Source organism: Acanthochromis polyacanthus, chromosome 17 (assembly GCF_021347895.1).
Source record: "Acanthochromis polyacanthus isolate Apoly-LR-REF ecotype Palm Island chromosome 17, KAUST_Apoly_ChrSc, whole genome shotgun sequence".
NCBI lineage: Eukaryota > Metazoa > Chordata > Actinopteri > Pomacentridae > Acanthochromis > Acanthochromis polyacanthus.
Window position 1 is genome coordinate 34,152,464 of NC_067129.1, and position 11,428 is coordinate 34,163,891.

At 39.1% G+C, this 11,428-nt stretch overlaps 1 protein-coding gene across 1 annotated transcript; it reads left to right on the forward strand.

Annotated features, from left to right (window-relative positions):
- The first annotated feature begins 1,738 nt into the window (after positions 1 to 1,738).
- On the forward strand, positions 1,739 to 9,645 carry LOC110968989 (aquaporin-11-like). Its single transcript, XM_051937387.1, has 3 exons — positions 1,739 to 2,870; positions 6,019 to 6,135; positions 9,361 to 9,645. Exons 1-3 carry the CDS (start codon positions 2,279 to 2,281, stop codon positions 9,465 to 9,467), a joined length of 816 nt encoding a protein of 271 aa, XP_051793347.1. The 5' UTR covers positions 1,739 to 2,278; the 3' UTR covers positions 9,468 to 9,645.
- Positions 9,646 to 11,428: the final 1,783 nt, after the last annotated feature.

Genomic DNA, 11,428 nt, shown 5'->3' on the forward strand with positions numbered 1-11,428 from the left:
AAAATCACACCACATGTGTGTGAGGGTGTGTTTTGTCAACTCACTTTCCAAAATGGCAGCCATCCCAGAGAGCACATTTTACTGATGACAGGTAAGCAAGATGTTCAGATTTAAATAGTTTGTTTCTTAATGCTATATTTTGATTGCTTATAGTAAGTAAACATCTAAAGAGTCATTTGAGTATATTTTCAGAGCTTAGCTAAGTTATTTTCATCGGAAAAACAACTAATTTCTGAGCTGACGTCAGGACATTTAGGTTTACTTCATTTTGACTTTTAGTAGACAGGTCTTTCAGAGAATTCTCCAGAGAATCATTGAGGGAGATTCAGACCTTTCAGAAGATGAGAGTCCAGTGGGTGAGAGAGAAAAAAATGTCTTCATCAATGAAGACACCTCACTGATGGTATCTGATGAAGCATCCAATGAAGCCGTTTGAGACTTAGGCGTGTTACTGTGAACGGCCGATGCCCCTCTGTGACCAGCGGGTGTGGACATTTAATCAGCTCTTCATCAGCCCATGATCAGTCTTGTCCCAAAGTTCTGTGGTATTTCATGAAGTCCCTTTTGGCTAGTGCAAAGTCACTGTGAAATGTTATTGTGAAGCTTTTATGTGTGTTTACAAACAAATATGTCCGTATGTGTTCTATTCAATGGAAGAAGATGAGCTATTTTCATGACGTGTTAATATTTCACTCTCAGCATCAATGACATCTCCTTGTACACTACAGTGCACATGTTATAAAATGTTCATAAAGTTAAGTTAAAAGAAAAAATCCAAATTGCAAAACTTTTTTCCTGGGTCTCAGGGCCTCTCTATCCACACAAGATAAGCACCATAGCTCGTTGCAGTAAGAATATTGCACACTGAGAGCTGTTTTTGACTAAATCTAGTTTATCAGACAGCTTCACTTCATGACAGTTCTCTCTTCACTCAGGTCACTGCTCAGTGAAACACATGGTCCCTGTTTGGCCTTCAATTCCCCTAAAGTATCCATCTATCTCTCAAGCTAAGTGATTTCCCTCATCTGTGTGTTTTTGATCGCTGTCCTCCTGCATTGTGTGAAACTGGTGTGTTCTGTATTTTTTAAAAAGGCCTCCGGTTCCTAAAGCACTCTGACTGTGAGCTTGTCACGCCTCCTGCTGGTTCAGCTTCTTAGAAAAGTTGTCAAACTGCAACAGCAGGAATTTCCTCAGCCCTGGACTGAGCCTCTCAGCCAGTCACTCCCAGGCTCTGAGCACTGCCCCCAAACAACCTCAAACGGCGAGCAAGTCACAAATATTTACGTCCGTTTCCTGTTTCAACTTTCAAAATAAAATCTGAAAATCTCCTGAAGTTAAAGTCGACTGTGTTAAACAAGGCAAGAGCAATCTTCGTCCTGTGACAGTTTCTGGTGTTTAAGGTACCGCCATAAATATATCCAGTTAAATCATTGATATACACTGTAGTATTAAATGAGATTAAATGACATAAGAATGGACAGCGGAAGGCCAAATTATTAACTCACTGAGGGAGGATTCACAGTCACACTTCCTAACTGGACAGATCAACATACCAGAAGTTTAGATGAATTTGTGTTATACTGTGATGATTAAGGGTTCCCTTAATGTTTAAGGGCCGTATGCATTTGTAGTACTGATGGCTGGACCCGAATATCCGAATACTCATTCGCTACAGCAGTATCCGGATATTAATTTTGGTATCTGAATATTTGAATTCTTCAGTTTAACTGAAGACAAAACGAAGGCAAAATTTGGACCTGAGACCAGAGAACGGATCCAAATATTAGGTCCGTCGCCACCCCGTCGGACGTTATGGGGCGGAACGAATATTCGGATATTCGTCTTTAATAGGGCCCGAATATTCGGAGGCCAGAAACCACTATTCGGGCCAGACCTAAAAATAAGATAACCTTTAATTAGCCCCACAGTGGGGAAATTTGCATTGGTACAGTAATACAATAATTATTGCACATATCAGTGGCACTGCACAGAGTTAGTATGTACTTCTGTTTAAGATTTTTAAGGCTTGCGTTTTTTAACGTTACCTGCTTATGTATTTTAATTCTACAGTCTCCTTTCTTTATACCTGTGGTCTATTGTGAAGCTTCCGCCACATTTCTTCTTTCAAGCTGCGCGCTTTGACGCATCTGCGGCAACGTGGATCAACGGACTTTGGCAAACGGGCAGATAAGTGACCCGTTGAAAAGTTGTCCACATCCCAAGGAACGGTTTGTCCCGTCAGGTCGAGCCGTCGGTGTGTGTCTGGACAGCCGCGGAGATGTCTGACCTGTTCGTTTCCTTGGCGGTGTTGGCGGTGGCGGTGCTGCTCAGCGAGGCGGTCCGCCGGACAGCCGCGCGTCTCTGCCCCGGAGCTTATTGGATTTACCTGCTGGAGGCGGCGTCCACCTTCCAGCTCTGCAGCTGCACACATGAACTCAAGCTGCTGGGAGAAACCACCCGGCTGGAGCTGCCGGTCGCCCTCACCCTCACCTTCTGCATCACTGTGGTCCACTTGACAACTTTCCGGGAGGCGACGTGTAACCCCATCGCGGCTCTGGAGAGCGTCTGTCGCGGCAGCAGCAGCGTCAAAGCGGCGCTCGTCCTCATCGCCCTCCAGTTCGGCGCTGGGGTCGCCGCGCAGGTCTTCGCAGCCTCCGTGTGGTCGCTGGGTCTGTCCGACGTCCACGTCCGGCACCAGAGGTTCGGGTTCAGGTGCTTCGATCCGCTCGGTGGGACGATACTGGAGGCCGCGGCCGTGGAGCTGATGTGCGCCTTCACGGTCCAAGCCGCGGCCATGAACATCCACAGAGTGGACGAGAAGCTCCGGGCTGCCCTCTTCGCTGCGCTCATCACGGCGCTGGTTTTTGCAGGTGTGTTGGAGGCTCACCTGAGAGCAGGAAGCAGAAACCATCTGCTGTGGTTCTGCTACCGATAGAACTAAAAAAAAAAAAACCTGATTATAATTAAATATATTAGCACAAATCATACATGGCATATAGTGCAGAGTTAAAAAAACAACAACAACAAAACAACAACTCAGATTTAAATTTATATCACATCACTTTTCAAGATGAATCCAGTACTTATTTGCTCCATAAAATGATCGAAAATTGTGAAAAATGTTCAAACCCTAAAGTCTTATATTTAAGCTTCTTGTTTTGTTGAACTTGTTTATATATTTTACATATTCCTTTAAAAAATCCCTTTACAAGTGTTCAAACCTGTTTTAAGTTGAGGTTGTCTGCAGCAAATCGTGAAAAAAAGTTTCTGATACAGAAAGTTTTGAGTATTACTAAAATATGAAATATTGCCCATTTTCCTTGAATTAAAAAATGTAAATTTTGTAATTTAACCTGTAAGTTTTAATAAACCCAGATTTTACATTTTAATTTAACACTACAACTAATTATCTTCAGAATTTAATTTAATTCTGGCTATTCTTTTAATTATTAGTGTATAAAATGTCAACGTTTTGTAGTCCTAAAACCAAATATATGCTTTTAATTTTTCTTCTTTTAAAATCCCTTTAAAAATATTCAAACCTGTTTTAAAATATTCTGACAGGATAAAGTTGAGGTTATCGTCAGAAAATTGTGAAAACAACAAAAAATGTTTATTGTGGAAAGCTGTTACTACCTACACCATTAGTGCATCCACTATAATATGAAGTACTTTCCATTTCTCTTTAATTCAAACAAAATGAAGCCTTTTTGTAAATACTGTGACAGCTGTTATTTGACTGCTAGGTCTTAATAAACCCAGATTTTACATTTTATTTTAGAGCTATATGTATTACCTGCATAATCATTTCATTTGTGGGTTATTCTTTCACTTACTAGTCCATGAAATGTCACAGAATATGTGAAAAATGTACACAGCTAGCTAGTTTTATTTAACCTGTAGTCCTTTCATTTACTAAAGCAGAAACAGCAAAACTCACATTTGAGAAGCTGGATCCAGATCACTTTTGCTCAAAGTCTTGCAGATAATTTATTCTACAAGCCGATGGACTAATGATTTAAGCTTTGAACACAAACAAGGTTTGAAAAATACAACTGAAGCCTGACACAGGATACGACTGTGGTTATGAAATATCAAAAAAGCAAGAAAAAATGGTGTCTCTGCTGCAGAAAGTTGTATTACTGACTATGTAAGGAGCGTATTTACTGTAGTAAGAAGTACTTTAAATTTTTATTAAAAGCAATTCTTCACTGTAAAAAAATTCACTTAATCTGTAACTTAGCTGGTAAATTTCTTAAAATTTACCAATCCATGTATTATTGTGTTTTACAGATAAAGTTACAATTAATTTTCTGATTACTCTTTCTATAATTTGTCTGTAAAATGTCCAAAAATAGTGAAAAATGTCCAGAGCCCAATTTATCAAAGTTCAAACTCATCATGAAATCGACAAAAATGTCCTCTGCTACAGAAAGTTGTATTACACATTAGGGATGTGTGCGACTAGTCGTTTAATCGTTTAACCGCCTACTCATTTATTAAATGTTTAGTATTTTAATAGTCGGTCAGAGTCTCATCTCCTCGGTTTTCAAACTCTGTAAACTCCAAAACTTTGAATGAAAACACGCCTACAACTGATGCTCAGATTGAAGTTCCAGATGTCCGCCATCTCCTGGTGTACAGTACATGCGGCACACGAGGCAGTATATCTGAAGCTATGGCTTGTTATGTTCAGCAATGTTGCTTGTTGCAATATTGCGGCTTTGGCGCTTAAAGGGTTAAATTGCAAGTTTTCCAAACCGACTAGTCGCCAATAAAATTAGCGACTAGTCAGCTCGGATATTAGTCGAAATTCCCATCCCTATTACACATTATGAAATGAGCGCATTTGCTAAAATATAAAGCATTTTGTATTATCCTTTAAATTAAAAAAAAAGATAAAAACCTGGTGAATTTTAATAAACTCATATTTTACACTTTATTTTACAGCCACTATACACTCGTTTAACTTCTGTTTGCTGTTTCAGTGAATCAGAGTACGTTTATTGGTATCAGAAAACACTCACAGGTATTAATATACCTTTTTTTTTTTACATTGAATACATAGTAGTAGTAAATTATCACCTTTAAAGAAACTGAAACTAACAGGGTTGTGACTTCTTGATTAGTTAATGATTGATTTAGCTCATCTTTGACACACCCTCAATCAAAGACTGCTTTAGATAAGCAGAAAACAAATATTAACATAAAGCTGTACTTCATTCTCTACTGTTCCTGAGGTTGTTCTTGCATCTTATGTCCCTCAGTCAGCACATTTACATGAGACCTGTATTTCCTCTTTAATTCTGAATTAAAGTTAATTCCGCTTTAAAATCTCCTTGTAAACACTTAATTCCAAATTAAAAAGTTAATTCTGAATAAACTTAATTCTGAATAAACTACTTGGTTTATTCCGATGTTAATTCCAAATAAACTAATTCCTGTGTACATTTTATTCATGTATACAGTTCATTTCGCTTTAGTTAATTCCGGTCATTCTATGCATGCTCGGCTCCTCACCTAGCGATGACGTAGCGACGTACACGTTCTGCGACCTTACTGGCATAACAGAAGTGGTACGCCATTGTCGAGTTGCTGTTTCAAAACGAGGATAAAAAGCAAAGCGAAAAGTGTGCTTATTAGTTGTTCCTCCATGTTGTTGGTGAAAAGAAATGCCGCGGCAAATGGAGTTTGTTTTCTTCTGGTAAACGGATACGTCACGTCCACTCCCTGTCCAATTAGAATCCTTTCTAACGCCCAAACGTTAAAGGTCCATGTAAACCTTAATTTGGAATTAATATTTCCATGTAAACATGAAGCACAAAACTTTAATTCCTAATGAGTTAATTTCAAATTAATAATTACGAATTAAAAACTTTGTCTAACCGTGGCCAGTTTAGAGTCAGACTGAAGAGCAGTAATGAATCTATGCTACAGTTTTTCCTCTGCAGCTGAAGAAAATCAGCCCTGTTGATGGTGTTTCTGTTCCAGTCTTGACTGTGTCGCTGTTTTCTGCAGGTGGAAGTATTTCAGGAGCAGTTTTTAACCCCGTCCTGGCCTTCTCCATCCAGTTCCCCTGCAGTGGCCACACCTACCTGGAATACTGCTTTGTCTACTGGCTGGGACCCGCCTTAGGTAAGGAGCAGCGTTTGGGACAGAGCCAGGCTGAGTTAAGCTAAGCTAATACGCTCATATAGACTAAGCTGCTGGCTGGAGCTTCATATTTAACACACAGACATGAAGGTGGTGTTGATCTTCTACAATTTGGGTCAGCATCTGTTAACTCTCAACTGTCAAACTAATTTACTGTGAAGTGTAAATTAAGTGAAGTGTCTGAAGATATGAGGATCTTATAGGCCTGTAAGAATTTTCCTGAGGTGCTACATTCCAGCTGGTGAATCAAAAACAGTCTACCTCAAACTTGTACAATCCTGCCTCTTAGTGCTTCCTGAGTGGAACCACTCAGGATGAGCAGCTGCCTCACAGTCCACCAGGTTTATTTACTTTCTAGAGATGCTTCTGCTAACCCCAAAATGTCACAGCGATGAGCAAAACTCACCAAATGTTCTGCTGTTAGCTGTAAGAACGAAAACAGGAGTCTTCATGCACTCCCAGCATCTGAAGGTCCACTGGATTATTTTTATTTCTCTGCCAAGGAGGTGAAGCATCGACAGAGTTATGTGATGATTGGCGTCTGTCTGTCTGTCTGTCTGTCTGTCTGTCTGTCTGTCTGTCTGTCTGTCTGTCTGTCTGTCTGTCTGTCTGTCTACTCAAAAATGGACCAACAGATTTGGATGAAATTTTCAGGAATGATCAGAAATGGCACAAGGACCAAGTGATTAGATTTTAGCAGTGGTGTAGCTTATAGTCTGGATCCACGGATTTGTTTAAGATTTCTGTATTACTGTGAGATAGCGGCTCAGCATCATTGTAACCATGACAACAAATGAACGCTACATCAGCTGCTTGCTGATGATCACATGATTGTTTCTGAGTCCCATCAATTCCCACCGCCTGGTACATATTTAGGTCACACGATCCGGTGTCCGTACATAACATACACATGCAGAACACACGCCTGCGTTCAGTGCAAGGTCATTTTATTTGTGGGTACGTCTATATTAAATGGACACATTCTCAGACATGGTGCAACAACTGAGCAGCCTTGGCAGAGTACTTCACTCTCTGAGTCTTTTTCTTGTTGTTGGAAGTGTCACCACATACAAGAAAAATCCTTAGCACATCATGCAGCTAACGTTACCATTAGCTTTAATTGCATGCCTGTAGGTCAGAGTTATCTGGAAACCATGAAGCTAAGGGACATTTAGAGATCGTGGAAGACCAATTCACAATAAAAGTAAACAATAAACAAGGACTAGGGAGTTAATTTGTTTTCATCTCACCTGTTGGGTTTTTAGTGCGACATAAACTCAGCTGTTCCATCTGTTTACTTCTCTCCTGCTCTCTATGCTCACACATAGTGCATTTTAATCCTGCTGAAGTTTAAATAAAGCTGTTTCCATTTATACATATTTTTGTTTTTGCTATCAGACAATGGAAAAAGTAAGAAATAGTGACTGAAACGCAGCACATTAAGGCTACTCTGCATCGCTAACCTACAGATTTTTTAACGTCTTCTACCAAACTCACCAAACATATGAGTTAAAAACAACATCTGTGCTGTAAATTCTGTGATAGAAAAAGTTTGAAAGAAGAATAAAATCCTGATTTAACAACATTCATTCACATCGATGGAAGCCGGTTTGTGGCCAACTGTCAATCACAGATACAGAGAGAGTCTTCTTCCTGAAGGGGGCGTTGACAGCAGCAGATCAGCTGTATTTAAAGCTGCAGACACTGATGGTAACATTAACCATCTTTGTGTTATTTTGAACAGAAAATTTGTAAGACACATTTTGAGAACAGGTTTCATTTCTTTACTAAAAAAAAAAAAAGGAGGCACAATATGCACACCAATATGAAGTAAGTGAATGTACCAGATATGAATTGAAGTGTTTTTCATTTCATAAATATCATCATGTTGGACTTTGAGGAGGCCCAGATGTCGCTTTTAGGATTAATTTGGAGAAAATTTTTAGAAAACTGCACTGTCAAACTCAGTATGCAAAGAAATCTGAACAGAGAAAAGATTCATTATATTTTAAAACATGATATCCCCATAACAGGCTAAACAGGCTTGTTATATCCTGTATATATTTTGCTATTTATTTTTATTTGCTCAAGTCACAGGCTCCATTTGTATATTCATCACCATCATGCACTGCATTTAAACTGAAAATATGCCATGTACAGATTAATTTATACAGGCAAAAACTGAGGATTTAACTGTAAAAATCCTACAAATTAACTGATTTACATGGTTGTGTTGTACTGACGCACTTGTCCTTATACTGCAATGTATGTAATGTGTATATAATACATAAATTCATGAATACATGATTATAAATATCATTAAAAGTAAAACCTAGCAACATACTAAATGTGCATATATGAATAAAATAAAATACGGAGGGCCCATATCCTGGACTGTTGTTATAATACACTGCTGCAGCTGCTCATGTCTGAGGATTAATAGGATATTAAAATGTCCTTCCTCCAGCATGTGATGGAGAAATTATCAGTGTAACAGATACAGTTTGAATTCTTCAGCTGTCCATCTGGTTCTCTTTTAATGTCACTGTGTTAATTGGCTAATTTTCTCTGCCACATTTCCAAACTGTCTCACATTGTGTCCAGCAACATACAGCGCCCTCCATAATTATTGGCACCCCTGGTTAAGATGCGTTGAAAACCTTAAAATAAATTCAGTTTTTATTGCAGAAGCATAGTCTCACACTGAAAATTGTTGAAAAATGTATTATAGGAGAAGATTAGTTGCCGTTTTGTTGGCAAAAGGAGGTTGTACAAAGTCTTAACATCAGGGGTGCTAATAATTGTGGCACACATGATTTGATGTAAAAGAATTATTTCTTAATGTGTGATCCCCCCCCCCCCCCCCCCCCACTCCCCCCCCACTGAATAAATGCACTTGAATTAAAGGTTGGACTTTCCTCTGTTTTTTCATTGTGGTCCTATATTATTTAGGAAAAAAATGAATTTATTAGAAGCTAAAGAATATATCTTAACCAGGGGTGCCAATAATTATGGAGGGCGCTGTATGTCATGTCATTTAAGAAACAACAAGAGTTATGTTTCATATTTGAATGACTGTCCTCCACAGGTTCGTCATTTTGGACTCATTCCATCATTTTTTCTTGTTTAAATGATTCATACATACAACATCTTTGCTAGATTATTAGCAACAAAGTAACCTCCTGTTTCTTCCACGTGTGTCTCCAGGTGTGGTGAGCTGCATCCTGCTGTTTGAGAAGATCGTCCCGTTCCTCTCTGGAAAGAGTGCCATGAGGCTGGACAGCCAGCCTGCCCAGAAACAGAAGACACAGTAACAGTGAGGGGGAAAGAACATGTTTAAGTTGTTTATTCCACATATCTAGACAGATAAAACCAGTATAATCAGATTTTTTTTCTTTTGTCAATTAAAGGGGAACTTCAGTTTTTTTCAACCAGGGGTCTGTTTTCATATGTAATTTCATACATGTGAGTGATGGAGAAATGAATTTTCGACATAGCTCCAATATTTAGCCAGGCAGGCAGCTTAGCAACTCGCGAAATCGCATGATAGCTCGCGTCAAAACACCGGTTTTGGCACAAGCTATCACGCGATTTCAGAACGAGATTTGCTTTCTCGTGTCCTGAGCTTTGGATACAGACACAACAAATAGCGATCGCCAGGTAATGTGGAGGTTTTCGTTCACTTCTCATCTCTAGTATGTTGTGGGACACTCGTTGAGACTATCCGAGCCGGTCAGTGTGGGGGAAAAAAAGCACGTTGGGGCAGACTTTGAGGCGGGGGGGCCAGCTGCCTGCCCCATACTTTTCACTAGCTGAGCTGCTAGCTGAGCTGCTAAGCTGCCTGCCTGGCTAAATACTGGAGCTATGTCGAAAATTCATTTCTCCATCACTCACATGTATGAAATGACATATGAAAACAGACCCCTGGTTGAAAAAAAAAAAGATCCCCTTTAACACTTATGAAGACACCTGGTCCAGTTTAGACTTGAAGAATCTTTATCAAGTCTGAAATCACTTATGAGGCTTCTGTTGTGTTCTACTGCAGGTTTTACAGCAGCACTACAATTCAATTTTATGTATTTACAGCACCAAATCACAACATAAGTCATCTTAGAGTGCTTCACATAGCAAGGTCAAGACCTCACAATATTATATTATAGAGGGAAACCCAACAAATCCAGATTCCTGTTGGCAAGCACTTGTCAAAGTGTTAAGAAGAAACACCTACATGAAGCAATATTTACTATACTATGAGGGTATCTCTAGTTTTCTGAGAAAAGATGGGCAGCTCTGAGAACACTTTAGAAAATTATATCCCAATAACAGGCTTAAAGAAAGACATTTATTTTTATTTGTTCAAGACATAGACCATTGCTGTTTCCATCACTGCCTCTCACTGCGTTTATAATGAAACTATACTATGTACTGATTCATTTAAACAGGCCATGACTGAGGGTTTCACTACAAAAACATTATACAGTAAGTGAACTGACTTATGGTTCTGTTGTACTACACAAGTATATTTAAGCCTAAATATGAAACTAATTGTCCATTTATTTTGTAAAACACTACACACTCCTGTAAGAAACAACTGAAAATGTTGGCTCAATAGGTCAGAAATGTCTGGGAGGTGGAACAAAGCTGCAGTGAACACAGGAGAAGCTTTTCTCCATCAGCACACATCAGTGGCTTCAGCTCATCATGGGTGTTATTGCCAAGAGGAAAAAAATAACCGATAATTGAACAGTGAGCTTTGCACAGAGACAGACCTGCTGCTACCACACCAGATAAACATCTGATGGGACTGAGAAGTTATCAGTAATACACACATTCAAGCACTTTAATCTGAGCTGAAATTTTACGTCTGATATTTTTGGACATATATATTTGCAGAAATAGCACTTAGAACTGGGCGTTATTGTGCCAAAAAGCGATCATCTGCCGAAAGCTGGTTCATAAACGGGAGCATGTGGTTTATATCATCCAGTTTAAATCTGTCTACAGCTGCTTTTATCCGGGTCAAACGGTTAAAATGTGCAGCTAAAGGTTTGTCTCAATAGCCTTGTGAAACTTTAATGTTCCTTGTAACCGAATGATTGTGACCAAAGAAAAGTTTGCAGGTTATGGTGTAATCTGGCTCTACATTAATGATTACAGGCCGTATAAACAAGGATGTTAGACATATCAAACACATTAAGCATAAGCATCAGGACAGTATTGCCTGTAAATCATTCTTTAACATGATCTATGGATGGGTGTGTATATAAAATAAAGA

Bases quoted from the DNA above. Each gene is read 5' to 3' on its own strand.
- LOC110968989 (XM_051937387.1), top strand. From the start codon at position 2,279: ATGTCTGACCTGTTCGTTTCCTTGGCGGTGTTGGCGGTGGCGGTGCTG. The intron at 2,871-6,018 runs GTGTGTTGGAGG...TGTTTTCTGCAG, and splicing joins CACGGCGCTGGTTTTTGCAG to GTGGAAGTATTTCAGGAGCA. The intron at 6,136-9,360 runs GTAAGGAGCAGC...GTGTGTCTCCAG, and splicing joins CTGGCTGGGACCCGCCTTAG to GTGTGGTGAGCTGCATCCTG.